The sequence below is a fragment of the Lipotes vexillifer genome, unplaced genomic scaffold (assembly GCF_000442215.2).
Source record: "Lipotes vexillifer unplaced genomic scaffold, Lipotes_vexillifer_v1.1 scaffold691, whole genome shotgun sequence".
In the NCBI taxonomy this organism is placed as follows: domain Eukaryota; kingdom Metazoa; phylum Chordata; class Mammalia; order Artiodactyla; family Lipotidae; genus Lipotes; species Lipotes vexillifer.
The window spans coordinates 81,789-96,334 of NW_006788040.1; the positions used below are offsets into that span (position 1 = coordinate 81,789).

A 14,546-nucleotide genomic window follows, 5' to 3' on the forward strand; every position below is an offset into this window, starting at 1 on the left:
TTGCGGTACGCGGGCCTCTCACTGTTGTGGCCTCTCCCGTTGCGGAGCACAGGCTCCGGATGCGCAGGCTCAGCGGCCATGGCTCACGGGCCCAGCTGCTCCGCGGCATGTGGGATCTTCCCGGACTGGGGCACGAACCCGTGTCCCCTGCATCAGCAGGCAGACTCTCAACCACTGTGCCACCAGGGAAGCCCCTGATAACTTCTTAAAAGGGATGGATTTCTATGGACCTTCCATAACATTGGGAGCAACTTTCTAACGGAGGAATGAGAGATGTCCATTCCAGGTGTCCATTTATTCATGGACATATTTACTGAGCCCTTTGTATATGCCAGGCACTGTGCTGGGCCCTGGAGATACAGGCGTGAAAAAGGGGCAAGGCTTGCCACTTGGTAGACTCAATGTTTTGTTTTAAAAGCAGTTGCATTGTCCATACCCTCGAGGTCACAGTGTGGAGGGGAAGACAGAGAAGTGGAGGGGAAGTTAAGCTGCAGAGGTTGAGGAACACAGAGGAGGGGCCCCTCCCCAGCTTCAGCTGGTGCAAGAGGGCTTCCTGTAGGAGGGGGTGCCCTCGCTGAGATCTCAAGGGTGAGAAGGGGTCAGCCAGGGAATAGGGTGGGCTGGGGAAGCCAGGAAGAAGCAGCAGCTCACGAAAGTCCTCATATGAGAGCTTTGCAGCTTCAGGGATCCACAGATATCTCTGTCTGGCTGGATCATGGGGTCAGAGGCAGAGAGTGGTAAGGAGGTGGCTGGAGAGGCAAACGGGCAAGGTCATGGAGTGCCCTGCCAGTCATGTTAAAAAGCTTCCTTCTCCAGGGCAATGGGGAACCACCAAAAGATCTATAATCCAAGACTCTTCTTGGCCAGCACTCCTTTCCAGCCAAGAGAGAGAGAGAAAGTAAGAGAGAGACAGAAATTTCAATAGGGGCAAGACGGGAATAAAGACGCAGACCTACTAGAGAATGGACTTGAGGACACGGGGAGGGGGAAGGGTAAGCTGTGACAAAGTGAGAGAGTGGCATGGACATATATACACTACCAAATGTAAAATAGATAGCTAGTGGGAAGCAGCCACATAGCACAGGGAGGTTAGCTCGGTGCTCTGTGACCACCTAGAGGGGTGGGATAGGGAGGGTGGGAGGGAGGGAGACGCAAGAGGGAGGGGATGTGGGGATATATGTATACATATAGCTGATTCACTTTGTTATAAAGCAGAAACTAACACACCATTGTAAAGCAATTATACTCCAATAAAGATGTTAAAAAAAAAAAAGAAATTTCAGTATGAGAATCTGGCTCACCCATCAACAGTGTATGAAAGTGTCAGTTTTACCGCATCTTCACACTCACTCGGTATTATTTTTTCAATTCTTTTCCCATTCTCCAGGAGCAATATGGGCTCTTGTTGTTGTTCTAATTGACATTCCTTGATTTCTTAGAGAAGTTGGACACTTTCCCATTTGCATATTGATCCTGTTGGATTTCCTCTTTTGTGAATATCTATTCTCTTCCTTTACTGGTCTTGAAGGCGAAACCAGATCCAGGGCCTCCAGGAGAATGTGCGAAAGCTGCCAAAACTGCCCAACCTGTCCCCACTCGCCATCAAGCACCTGTGGATCCGTACAGCCTTGTTTGAGAAGGTCCTGGACAAAATTGTTCATTACCTTGTGGAAAACAGCAGGTGAGCGGAAGACACCCAGGTGCGCTCTGCCACCACCTGCTGGCCTTCTTAGGAATTGCACCCTCTCACACAAAGGGGCTTACCCTTTGCCCCCTTGATATACACTTGATGTGAAAGTGATTAAATAAGGGCCTTCTGGATGTCTGACTCTGAACTAGCCTAGCTTAGAACCTTGGGAATATTTGGGTGCTTAATAGAAATGCAGGGTCTTTGGAATTGGGGTGGGGTGTAAGGATCTTGCAATCTTAGAAATGTTCCTTTTCCCATGAATGAAGCCCACAGTCTATTCACTATGTGGCCCTAGGGGACTCACTTAGCTTCTCTGTGCCTCTGTTGTCTCTTCTGGTGAATGGGACGGGATGGGAATTGCTGCCACTCTGGAGAAGAGGTGAGAAAAGGAGTTAGTGAGTACACAGCATTTTGGAAATGCATAGTGATATTTTTTACATTTTCTCTCCTAGCTCAGATTGACATGGTACAAAGGTTTTACAGTGTAAGTCCTCTTGGCAAACATTCATCCATGCATCCATTCATTCACCCAGTAAATATTTAATGAGCATCTACTATGTGCCAGGCACTAACCTAGATGTTGGGGATACACTGGTCTTGCCTGTCATGTTAAAGAACTTGGATATTATGAAAAGAACAGTGGGGAGCTACTGAAGGATCTATGATCTGAGACTCCTCGTGGCCAGCACCCCCTTCCAGCAAGAGAGACAGAGAGGATGGAAGAAAGAAAGAAATATATCTGAGAATCCTTCCATCTTTCAGTATGTGAGAATGCCTGTTTAACCACATCCTCACACAGAGTGGGTATCATTGTTCTCATCTTTTATTCTTTGCCTGTTTGCTAGGAAAATATGTATGAAAGTACAAACCAAAGTCCTTCCCCTCATGAAGCTCGCATTGTAGCAGGGAAAACAGGCAAATAGTAATTGTGATAATTTGTGATGAGTGTACCAGGACAGGTGGGTGGTGTTTAATTTCCTCTGGGTGGTCAGGGAAAGTATCCCAGAAGATGGGATACTGTGAAACAGGGTGGGGAAGAGTGTTCCCAGCAAAGGGAACAGCAGGTGCAAAGGCCCAGAGGGAGGAAAGGAACTGAAAGAAATCCAGGCTCTGAAGTTCCAGTTCACCTCTTCACCTTCTAGTAAATTATAACACATCTCTGCCCCCTGTCCTGTTATGGGTCCAGGGTCTCTGTAGTTAATTACCTTTGGCATATGACCTTGTGTTTTCCCACTGAAAAAGTTTGTCATATTTATTTAGTAATTTATTTGAGCAGCAATACCAACCTACTATTTCTTCATTAACACTGTATTTTGAATTTTAGGTTCACACAGAATTGAAACAGTAGTACAGAGGGTTCTTGCCTACCCGCAATGTTAACATCCTACATAACTGTAGTACAAGTCTTAAAACCAAGAAATTGCCATTGACGCAATACTGTTAAACCAACAGTATTGGTACATTCTTGTTTTTTTTTTTTTTTCTATATAATTCTATGAAATTTTAACACATGCATAGTTTCATAAAACCAACACCACACTCAGGCTATAGAACTGTTCCAAAGAAACCCATCACCTGGAAGAAACTCCCTGGGGCTACCCTACATAGTCACATCTTGCTCCCAACCTACCTACTATTTTAAGGCATTATTTCCAGGTTATGATCACATAACTGTGCTGATATTTGGAATAGAATATGAGTGGTGGACTGGAAAGTGTCTCAAAGTATTAGCTTCAGACCCGACACCAAAATGTATAAACTTTGATGTTGAGCATGTCCAGGATGTGTCATTCTGCCTCAGCCAATTTTATAGTTGATTGAAGATTTCTTTGGGGTAAAATTACAATGATATTGCCACATTTAGTGAGAACTTCACGGTGTTGGGACTTAATGCATGCAGTTGGACATTTACTCCTCCCAGCAACCCCAAGTGGGTGAGTTCTGTCATTCTTCCCATTTTACAGCTGAGGGCACCGAACGAAGCTTAGAGAAGGTAGTCACCTGCCCAGGGACACACAGCGAGGGAGGGAGTGGCCGAGCTGGGCTCCCACTCAGTCCGACTCCAGATGCTGTGTTCTTCACCCCCTGTTGTAGGAAGAGAAGAGCTGAGCTTGCTGGGTGTAGCCTGCATCCACCTGCTGTGTGGCCTCCAGCAACTCACTTACCTTCTCTGGGCCTGAGATCCCTCAGGAGATCAGAACAACGTCCTTTCCAATTCTGAAGTTCCGTTAGTTTCTAGATTGTATGAGTTTGCAAAGAATTAGAAACCAGTGCACAACAACTCAAAAAACAAAGCACTCAGCACGAACGTATTGACAACATTGCATGTTATTTTGGAGAGTCAGAGGCCGGGGGCATTTTTGAGCGTGTCAGGCCAGCGTCATCTGCTTTAGTTTTCCAGACAGGAAGGCCTATTGTTACAGCTTTTGAGGACACGCCACAGCTAAAAAGCATATGTTTGTCTCAGTAATATTGGAAGGGCAGACATCATCTGAGCCTCTAAGTGACTTCATGTTTGAAATGGAAGATGCAAGAGAAGCAGACAGAACAGCCAGGCCTCGGCAGCCTTCTAATGATTTTTTCTGTTACTCTCATTATTAATAATAATGTATTATTAATAAGCCATGTATTAAGCAGTTATAGCCAAGCACTGTGTTAAGTGCCTTACATCTGTTGTCTCTCTCAAACATCCTTTGGCAGCCCTATGAGACATATTATTATTATCCCCATTTTACAGATGGGGCAGCTGAGGCTCACAGAGGTACTGGGTGACCAGAGAGGCATTGAATCCAGTCTGCTCTTAACCATCAGGTTGTAGTTGATTGTGAGCCCTCCTCTGGTCACCATACAACCCTGCATGTCCTTTCCTCTCTTGCTAGTAAGTATTACGAGAAGGAAGCTCTCCTGATGGACCCCGTGGATGGCCCCATCCTTGCATCTTTGTTGGGTAAGTGGTCCTGTGCTCTGAGCTTCCTCTGGATCTCTGGTCTCAGCTCCAGGGGGCACCTCCTAAGGGCCTTTCTCGCCTCCCTCCAGCCTCTCCCTTCAAAACTGCTCCCTGCCTCTTGCTTTCAGGGTCTTGTGCTGGTTTCTCTTTAGCAGGACGCTGGGTCATGCTAGCTGCCTGGAGGGGAGAGGTGGTGAAATAAGTGGTCCATCTGGTGGTAGAAGGGAGGGAGGACTTTCCAGGGAGATGGCTTCCCAGCCCCTGTCTGCTCCACAGTAGGGCCCTGTGCCCTGGAGTACACCAAGATGAAGACTTCCGATCACTTCTGGACGGACCCCTCAGCCGACGAGCTTGTCCAGAGGCACCGCATCCACAGCTTGCACCTGCGACAGGACTCGCCCACCAAGCGTCCGGCCCTCTGCGTGAGTGGGGTGGACGGTGGGGCACTGGGAGGGAGTCTGGCTGAGTTCTGGACTTGGTATCGAGGTGGGGAGTGGACCGGGGCCTTGGTGGTCACTCCAGACCTCATCTGCCACCTCCCCGCACATTGCCAGATCCAGAAAAGGCATTCGAGTAGCAGCGTGGATGACCGGCCATCCCTCTCTGCCCGTGACTACGTAGAGTCCCTGCACCAGAACTCCCGGGCCACCCTGCTCTATGGCAAGAACAACGTTCTGGTTCAGCCGGTGAGAGTTCATCTTGGGCCCAGTTCTTCCACTGAGGGTCTCGCTCCAGGTTATAGAGGGGGAGTTCCCTCTGGCTCCTGGTTGCTCATCCATCTATCCATCCATCCACCTATTCACCCATCTATTCATCCATCTGTCAAAATCTCCACCCACCCAGCCAGTCTTCTCTCTTCCAGTCTCTATATTCACCCATCCCTCTATCCATGCATCCATCACTATTTCTTTATCCATCTGCCTGTATTTATATCCACCCAACCACCCGTTCATTCATCCATCCATCTACCCATCATTACGTCCATACAGCCATCATCTACCCATCGTTACCTCCATCCATCCACCCATAATTATATTCATCTATTCATCCATCCATCTACCCATCAATCCATCTCTGCACTTGTCCATTTGTTTTCCAGTTCATCTATCCATCCACCTGTCCACCCAGCTGTCTATCTATCATTCTCTGTTGTAATCACTCACTCATTTAGTTCACTCATTTGTACTGAACCCGCTATGCACCGTTTCAGGTGCACTAAAATGTGAAAAAAAAATTGTGTATCTTAGAATCGATGAAATAACGGCAAGGATGCTTCCTCCCGGGGTTGCTGGCATGTGTGGTTGAGATATTTATGGAGTGGAGCCATGCTCGGTACACCCTCGGTGCTCAGTAAATGTTAGTTGTCTGTCTCCACATGTTATGGGGTGAATCTGGGGGGAGGAGGGCTGCCTCTTATGTGTGAGGCTTGGAGACAGCCCCCTCCGCCAAACCCCGCTTGGGATAGAGCAGAGCAGGTGAGAAGCCCTGCAGGCATATTGGGAAGGCAGAGGATGGGGCTCCTGGGCGGGGAGTATGGAGAGGGTATTTGGGGAGGACGTTCTGGGTAATATCTGTGGAACAGAACTCAGCTGCCATCTCTTTCTCCCTTAAGACTGGACACAGTGATGGCATATACATGCCTTCCGTTTTGGAAAGGGTGTTATTGAAAGGACAGAGCCCCCTTCCTGGTTCTAAAGATCCCCCCGACCCCACCCTTGCATCAGGGCTCCTGAGCCACATGAAAGGGTGGGGTGGGCGGCTTTCACAGCTGGTCTCTGTAGAACCAAACCCATCATGGTGGTTGGCTTAGCACAGCCATCTGGAGGGAGGTTCGGGGTCTTCCAAATGGACATGGCCGTGGAGGGAATGAGCCAACCTCTTGGTTCTGGTTGTGTGCCCTTGAGTCACATGGGCCAGGGCCCGTGTCCACTGTGATGCCAGCACTATGATCAGGCCTGAGTCCTGCTGTCTCTGCAGAGGGATGACATGGAGGCTGTGCCGGGGTATCTGTCCCTGCACCAGACAGCTGACGTCATGACCTTGAAGTGGACGCCCAACCAGCTGATGAACGGGTCTGTGGGGGACCTGGACTACGAGAAGAGGTAGGGTGCTGGGAGCCTCCCTTCTCCTCGGCGCAGGGATGTTTGTGTCCTGTCCCTTGTGCCCCGCCTCTGCCCCTGCTCCGTCTGGTTGTTATGGCCACTTGGTCCAGCCTCCCTGCAGCTGTGGCCTTGTGGGTAACTCAGGAGCATCTGGGAACGGACTGGAAGAATCTTAGGATATAGGTATTAGGCAGTGCCCTGGGCAGACACCACCCAGAGAGAGAAATCGTAACAAAGATCTCGTAAGCCCGCAAATGGCAAATACTCCCCAATCTCCTGCCACCTTACCCATCACTCAATGCAAAAGGAAGGCCAGAGGTGTTGGTTGTGAGCATCTGGTCCAGGTCTGTATGTCCTGTAATACCCTGCGAGTTATAAGACCCAGCAAAGGCCTTGGAGTCACACTTCAAAGAGACCCGGGGACCAGGGATTCCCTGCCTGCGATCCCCTGTGTTCCAGTGCAATTAGGGAAAGTTTAGGAAAAACACAGGGAAGCCGCCATGCAGAGGTGCAGCCCGCCCGGTGATTTCAGCTGGGGGAGTCTTGGCTGCCAGTGGGGAGGAGGGATGATGGGTTTTGCTGCTCTGAGCCCACATCGGGCTCTATTATTATTATTATACATGTTCTTGATTTCTTCAAAACTTTTGATTATGAGGAATTTCTAACATAAAAATAGAACTCAAGTACCCATGATGCAGCCCTAACAGCTATCCCGTCATCCCCTCTGCCTTTCATATTGTCCTGCAGTAGCAAACAGACATCATGAAGTTATAGGATTTCATCTATAAATATATATACATATTTGTAAGTATAAATATATATATTTATATATATAAAAGAAGGACTCTTTCCAAGGGCCATAACCAGAGCACTGTCATTGTATTCTGTGTAGCGTTAAGCCTCGGTGCGGTTAACGCCAGGCTTTGGTGTGATTAATAGCACTCTCTAAGCTGATCACTTCCTGGGCAAGGGTTACCGTCTGTCCTCCGAGACGGTCATTGGGAGGCGCAGTCCGTCCTCAGCTGGGCCACGTAATTCAGCTGCAGCCAGACTCCTGAGTTTCTGATGGCGGCACCTTCTGGGAGGAGCAGTGTGGGAGCCGAGGAAATGCTCTTGTCTTTGAACCTTATATCAGCTTATTCATCTGAAATCTCTGTATCAGGCCTTCCCTGACCTCCCAGCTGAGTTCACGGAGGTCCCCTGAATCTCCGTCTTAGCATTTACAAAATCATAATAAATCTGTTACTACTTGTGTTCCGACTGTCTCGCCCTTGAGATATCAAATAATTGTGAAGCAAAGCAGGGAAATCAGGGGACCTGGATTCATGCATCAAATGTTAACTGAGCACCTACCGTGTGCTAGACACTGTGCTTGGTCCAAGAGAGATAACAGATGCGTAAAAGGAGAGGAAACTCGATTTTTTCAGAGCTTACACTGTATTTGCATTGTACTGGAGGAGATAACGGTAAGCGATGAATAAATGGATGTGACGGGACCAGGTCCTTGCTCGGTCCTCACCTCACTGGATGACCTGGGGTACATCACTCCCCCTGTCTTGGCCTCAGCTTCCCTCTCCTATCAAGTGAGGGGGGTGGACAGGATTAGCTCTCCAAAACATGAAGGGCTCCCCAAGGGTCTGCAGGGGTTCCTAAACATTGACGTGTCTTCCACCAAACATCAAAGCTTTCAACAACACAAGGACTCCGTTGGTTGGACCTAAGCCCAGGATTGTGTGGGCAGGAAACTTTTGATGTTAACGTTTTGGGAAAGACATTGGACCAAATGGTTTCCAAGCACCATCCCACCAGCTCAAATCATCGGGGACTCTGTTTCCGCCTGTTTCTGCATCATCTTTTCCTCTGTGGACAGGCATATCATAAGTGCTTCAATATTTAGTTCCAGCTGAATCTGCACTTCGAAGGTCACTGCTAATGGGGTTGGGAACTTCCCCAGCCCTGGGCTCTGAACCCCCATCTATCCTTGTTATCCTTGCCTGGAACTGAGGCTCACTGGAATAAAAACAGCCAGGGGTCAGAAATGTGCGTGTTGGCATGGGAAAGGGGGGAACCCAGGGGCTCCAGCATCCCTCTGGGGATCAAGGGACAATGACAATAAGGAGGAGGAGGTTCAGGACCTCTTTCCTCTTTTCCCAGCCAGACTTCCCTCTTACACAGCCAGGATCATAACTCCCCAGCTGGGTTTCCTGATGTTCGAGGGGAAATACCACCAGAAAGGTGGATATTTGGTCTCTGGAGTCAGCCCAGACTTGGCTCAAATCTCAGCCCTGCCATGTGGAACAGCTGGAACCCTCATACACTGCTCATGGTCCAACCACTTTACAAACAAGTTTGGAAGTTTCTTATAACATACCCTTGCTACATGACCCAGAAATTCCACTCTAGAAGCCGTTAGAACATGTAAAACGAAAACAGAAACTCAACTCTTGTTCCTTCCCAGTTGAGTGACCTTGGATAATCAATTTCACCTCCCTGAGCTTCAGTTTGTTCATCTGTAAAATGGGGATGTGGTAATGGAACCTCTGAAGAGACATACAGGGAAGAGTCAGTAAGAAAATGCATATAAAGCCCTTAGCAGGAAGCCTGGCAGCTGGAAAGGCATCCCGGTCATGGGGTTTGTTGGTGTTAATTTAGATGGATCCAAAGGGCCTGTGGCCACAGAGATCCTCCTTGCTGGTGTCTGGTGGTAATTGGAGAGTTGCCTTGTTTCCTGGGCATTCCAGGATCCAGCATTTACCATTCATTATGAACATTCTCTAAGCATTTTGCAGAAGTGAACAAAAAGCCCAGTCCCTCGCCAGGAGTTCAGCACCCCTTGGAGAGACAGAGGAGAAAACAGGCAATTGCAACCCTGTGTGATGGGCCTGGTGTGGGAGCCCTGGGAAGGACCTCCTCACTGAGACTCGCCTTGTGAGGGGCTTGGTAGAGGCTGCTACTCGGAAAAACGCTTGTGTACTTGACCATCGTCCAAGGACATTCACTCCATGGATCCTGACGAGACTGATTCTGGTATAGACTGGTGCAGGAAGGACCCTCGGAGAGCTTATATTCCAACTTCCTTGCTTCACATCAGAGGAAACTGAGGCCCAGAGACGGGAAAGGACTGGCTCAATGTTGGTGGCAGGAGTAGGATTTGAACCCTGCCTGACCTTGATGCCTGTGTTAGTGTCTTCCAAGAAGCAGACACCAAGACAGGATTAGATGTGCAGAAGAGATGTAATGGGGGAAGAACCTGCAGAGGGTCAAAGTGAGGAGCAGGACGAGGCGGGCAGACCGAGAAGCTGGTCTTATCACTGGGAAGGGATGGGGAAAGGAAGGAAGACTGGCCAGGAAGAATGTCGGACACAGTGCAGTTCTAAGAACATTTGGCCAGATCAGTAGGGAATCCCTGGGCTAAAGTTGACCACTGGAGGAGTCTCCCAGCCCACAAGAATAGACCTACACTGTCACCCCCACGTGCTCAGTCCTGACTAAAAGCAGCCCAAGCGAAGCATGACCTTAGCACAGATGTGGTGGTGGATCCACAGGGGTGGCCTCTGAAGCTGTTGGTTGGTCAGCTCTGCTTCCCACAGCAAGATCTGAAGGAAACTTGAACAGTGCACTCCTGTGGCCCCCACTGCCCATTGTGTTCTGAGGGGAAGGGCAATCTGTTTCAAGACAGCAGTAGGCATTGAGCTGGGAATGGAAAACCTTAAGTAAATCATCACCGGGACCATTCACCAAGTACCTTTTCATGCATCACCACTGTGTTAAGCCCTTCAAATATGTGACATTTAATCCTCACAGCAACACGATGCAGTAGATATTGTTATGAGCCCCGTTTTATAGAGGAGGAAAATGAGGTTCATGGAAGCCTTCAAGTCACCCTGCTGAGACCTGTGCAGTTAAGGCTGTTGAGTGGCTATTCTAACCACATGGACACATGGTGGCCTGGAGTTGGTCAAGACTCTTATCTTAGATGCTGGTGACAGAAAACCGAACTCAGACTGCCCTAATCATTGGCTCACATGAACTGAAAAATCCAGGGGTGGTGGCTTCAGGCATGGCTGGATCCAGGGACTCAAATGAGGACCTGAACTCTTTCCATCTCTTGGCTCTACTTTCCCAACTGTTGACTCCATTCACAGGCAGGCTTTTTCTTGCCATGGCCCTCTACATCTCCAGAGTTCTGTCATCCTTACCACTGTTCTCCTAGCGGAAAGGAGCATCTCTTTCCCAGAGATTTCTAACATAAATCCAATAATTGAGTCTTATTGGTTCTGCTTGCATCATGGGGCAATCCGTGAACCAATCACAGTGGCTGGAACAGTGTCATATACTGAGTGGCCAAGCCAGGGTCAGGTACCCATTCCTGGAGTCCTTGAGGTGGGGGAGGGTAGGAGAGGTCAGCCTTAGCCACATGGACTGGGGTTAAAGAAGTGTGTGTGTAGGGGGGATTCCTTGGAAAATTGGGGTACTGGAACCAGAAGAAGGGGAGGTAGAGTCTGGGAAGACTGGGACATGGATGTTGGGGATAGGTGGTCCTGGTGAGGAGGGTGGAGGACCCCATGGATTGGGCTTCCCCATGGCGAGTTGGGCAGACATCCTGCAAGCCTGACCCTCCCTCCCCTTCCAGCGTCTACTGGGACTATGCCATGACCATCCGCCTCGAGGAGATTGTCTACCTGCATTGCCACCAGCAAGGTAGGGACTGAGGGTGAGCATGGGGCTGGGGTGTGTTCCTCCTGGATCCCCTGCCTGCCCCACCCACTTACTACCTCTGCAACCTCAGACAACTGACTTCACCTCTCTGAGCCTCAGTTTCCCCATCTGTAAAATGGAAATCATAACAGCGTCTATTCATGGGGTTGCTGTGAGGATCAAATGACATTTGTTAAGGGCTCAGCATTAAACCCATGTTTCAGGCACAGTTCTCACTGTTCACATGCTTGTTAATCTAATCGTTGCAACAACCCAGTGGTAGGGGCTCCATCATTCCCATTTTAGAGGTGAGGAAGCAACGTGGCACATTGATATACTTCCTAAGCTCCCCAGTCTGGTCTCAAACCCAGGCCTTTGTCCCTCCAAAGTCAGTGTTCTGAAAATCTAAGATTTATAGCTAGAGTTCTCCTTTATAGCTCAAGGAAGGTATATTCTGAACAAGCAGAGAGCCGTCTTGCTTTATTAAGAAAGGAATCTGTATGTCACCAAGACACAAAACACAGTGATTTAAATTATTTAATGAGACAGACGTGGGTCCAGGTCCTGCCACTCACCAGCTGTGTGACCTTGGGCAAGTTACATAACCTCTCTGAGCCTCAGTTTTATCATATGCAAAATAGGCAGTAATAGATATGCCTCATAGTGCTCTTTTGAGTATTACAATAAGACAATGCCTTTAACGTGCTATGCATGTATACAGTAAGTGCTTAATACATGCTAGCAACAGTCAATTACTAAAATAAATGAATAAATAAATTAATTTAAAAAAAAAAAAGAGTCAATTACTGCCCTGAAAATGGGTTTGTCTGAAAGCCTCCATACAAAAATAGGTCAGGTCAATTTGTAGAGTGTGTTTGAGGGGCATAGGGTGTTTGGGGGTATCTTTTTCCTTTGGTGGGTGAAGGCAGGGAGGCCAAGCACCTTCTTCTTGACCTTGTCCTGTAGTTCCCCAGTTGATGACCTTGGTGGGTAGGATGAGGGGGACTCGGAGGAGACGACAGCTGCCCCTGAGCTTTTGCCCAGGCCTTTCCCAGAGCCTTAGAGCAGGACCGCTGGGTCTGGTTGGGCATGCCTGGGCGGGGGCCCATCACCATGTCTCATAGTGACTTCCTGCTGGGTCTCCTCTGGCCTGGTCGCGGTGGCAGTGGACAGCGGTGGGACAGTGGTGTTGGTCAGCCAGGACGGGATCCAGAGGCCGCCCTTCCGCTTCCCCAAGGGAGGTCACCTCCTGCAGTTCCTCTCGTGCCTGGAGAATGGGCTGCTCCCTCACGGGCAGCTGGACCCGCCACTCTGGTCTCAGCGGGGGGAGGGGAGGGATCGTGGGACCTCTCGTGCCTGGAGAATGGGCTGCTCCCTCACGGGCAGCTGGACCCGCCACTCTGGTCTCAGCGGGGGAAGGTGAGTGATCGTGGGAGCCACAGGGAGGCTGGGGTAGGGGTCAGCCATGGGGAGTGGCTGGCTGTTCTTGCCCATGGGCCCTTATGTGGCTGCATAGGCTCTTGCACACCCCGCAGAGACCCTCGGGCTGTGCAGGTTGTGAAGACAGGTGAGTCCCAGGGACCATGCACTGGGATGTGTTCTTTCAGGGCAAAGTATTTCCCAAACTGCGCAAGCGAAGCCCTCAGGGTTCGTCTGAGTCCACGTCTTCAGACAAGGAAGATGAGGAGGCCACGGATTACGTGTTCAGGATCATCTACCCTGGCATGCAGTCCGAATTCGGTAAGCTGCCCTGGCCCTGGGCCCAGGGATCCACCTGTTAGCTGGTCCTGAAATTGACTTCAGCCATGTGGAACTAGAGGACAAGAGATGTGGATTCTGGGGCCAGCAGGGGGACCTGGAATCAGGAAGTTGGGATCTTGGCAGCCTTGATTTCCCCCAAATGAAAACAAATAAGCACTCTCTACTTAGCTAATAAAGATGTCCATGGGCACAAGGTGGCATGGGGTAGCAGCAGTGATATGGGCTCTGGAATCCTGGTTGAACTTGGGCAAGTCACTTCACCCCTCTGTGCCTTGGTTTTCTCATCTGTAAAATGGCGATGTTCATAGCACCTATTTCATGGGACTTTTGCGAGGATCAAATGAGATAAAGCACTTGGCATAGAAAGAACACTCACATGCTATTATGTTGTTATTATTATTTTACTTCAATATATTGTTGTAAGGATTCAATGAGATAATAAGCTGGTCAATGTAATGCCCATAGAATGAGGCCTCGCATACAGTAGGCCCTCAATAAATGGTTGTCAAGACAGCAGAGGGGGGGAATTTCCTGGTGGTCCAGTGGTTAGGACTCTGCATTTTCACTGCTGAGGGCGCGGGTTCAGTCCCTAGTCGGGGAGCTAAGATCAAGCAAGCCGCACAGCGCGGCCATAAATAAACAAACAAACAAATAAATAAATAAAAGCCAGCAGAGGGGAAGGGGAGCCCTGGGCACTGGCACACAGGATTATAACATATGTCCTACAGTTTGCATGGTGACTGCCACGAAGTAGATGCTTAGTGAATGGAAACTGTTGCTATGAAGATCTTCATTACCAGAGGGCTGTGGTGATGATGAAATGAATTAATATTTGAAAAGTTCTCAGAAGGAGACCTGACATTTGTTAAGCACTGTGTGGATGTCTGTTAAACAAATCAATAATAAGTTATAGGCTCTTTCTATAAGCCTTATTTTAAATATTTAACCCTCTGCAGCCCTGTTCCCGTTTGATGGATAATGGCTCTGAGATTCCCTTTGCTTAAGTGACCACGCTGGGCAGTGAGAGGCTCTTTTGAAAGCAGACACCCTCCCTGGCGAGGTTGGACTAATCGTGCCAGGCTGTTTAATGCTCCAGTTCACATCCGCTGCTGTCGGAGCTGGGATGTGGGTAGGCTTGGTGGTAAGGTCTCATGTTGCTTGGGTTAGCCTGTGTTTTCACATGTATTCAGTTAGGAGCAAAGCCTCATGTTCCTGTGTCTTTAAGAGCCATGGAGTGTCCTGAAGTGTGTTGCCATATCCGTTCCCACCCAGGATCAGGGTCTGAAGCCGTCCTAGCCTCTCTGCAGTACCAAGGCTCACATGGCGCACTCCCCCGCGCCCCCCCCCC

At 49.2% G+C, this 14,546-nt stretch overlaps 1 protein-coding gene across 4 annotated transcripts in view; it reads left to right on the top strand.

Annotated features, from left to right (window-relative positions):
* SGSM1 (small G protein signaling modulator 1) overlaps positions 1-14,546 on the top strand; it is a 53,343-nt gene that overhangs the window by 5,477 nt on the left and 33,320 nt on the right. For all 4 annotated transcript variants that reach the window (XM_007461125.1, XM_007461127.1, XM_007461126.1 and 1 more), the window contains 8 exons: positions 1,529-1,681; positions 4,570-4,637; positions 4,914-5,059; positions 5,192-5,323; positions 6,615-6,739; positions 11,373-11,440; positions 12,604-12,777; positions 13,052-13,177. In XM_007461125.1, coding sequence (XP_007461187.1) covers positions 1,529-1,681; positions 4,570-4,637; positions 4,914-5,059; positions 5,192-5,323; positions 6,615-6,739; positions 11,373-11,440; positions 12,604-12,777; positions 13,052-13,177 — 992 coding nt within the window. The remainder of the gene's footprint in view (positions 1-1,528; positions 1,682-4,569; positions 4,638-4,913; positions 5,060-5,191; positions 5,324-6,614; positions 6,740-11,372; positions 11,441-12,603; positions 12,778-13,051; positions 13,178-14,546) is intronic.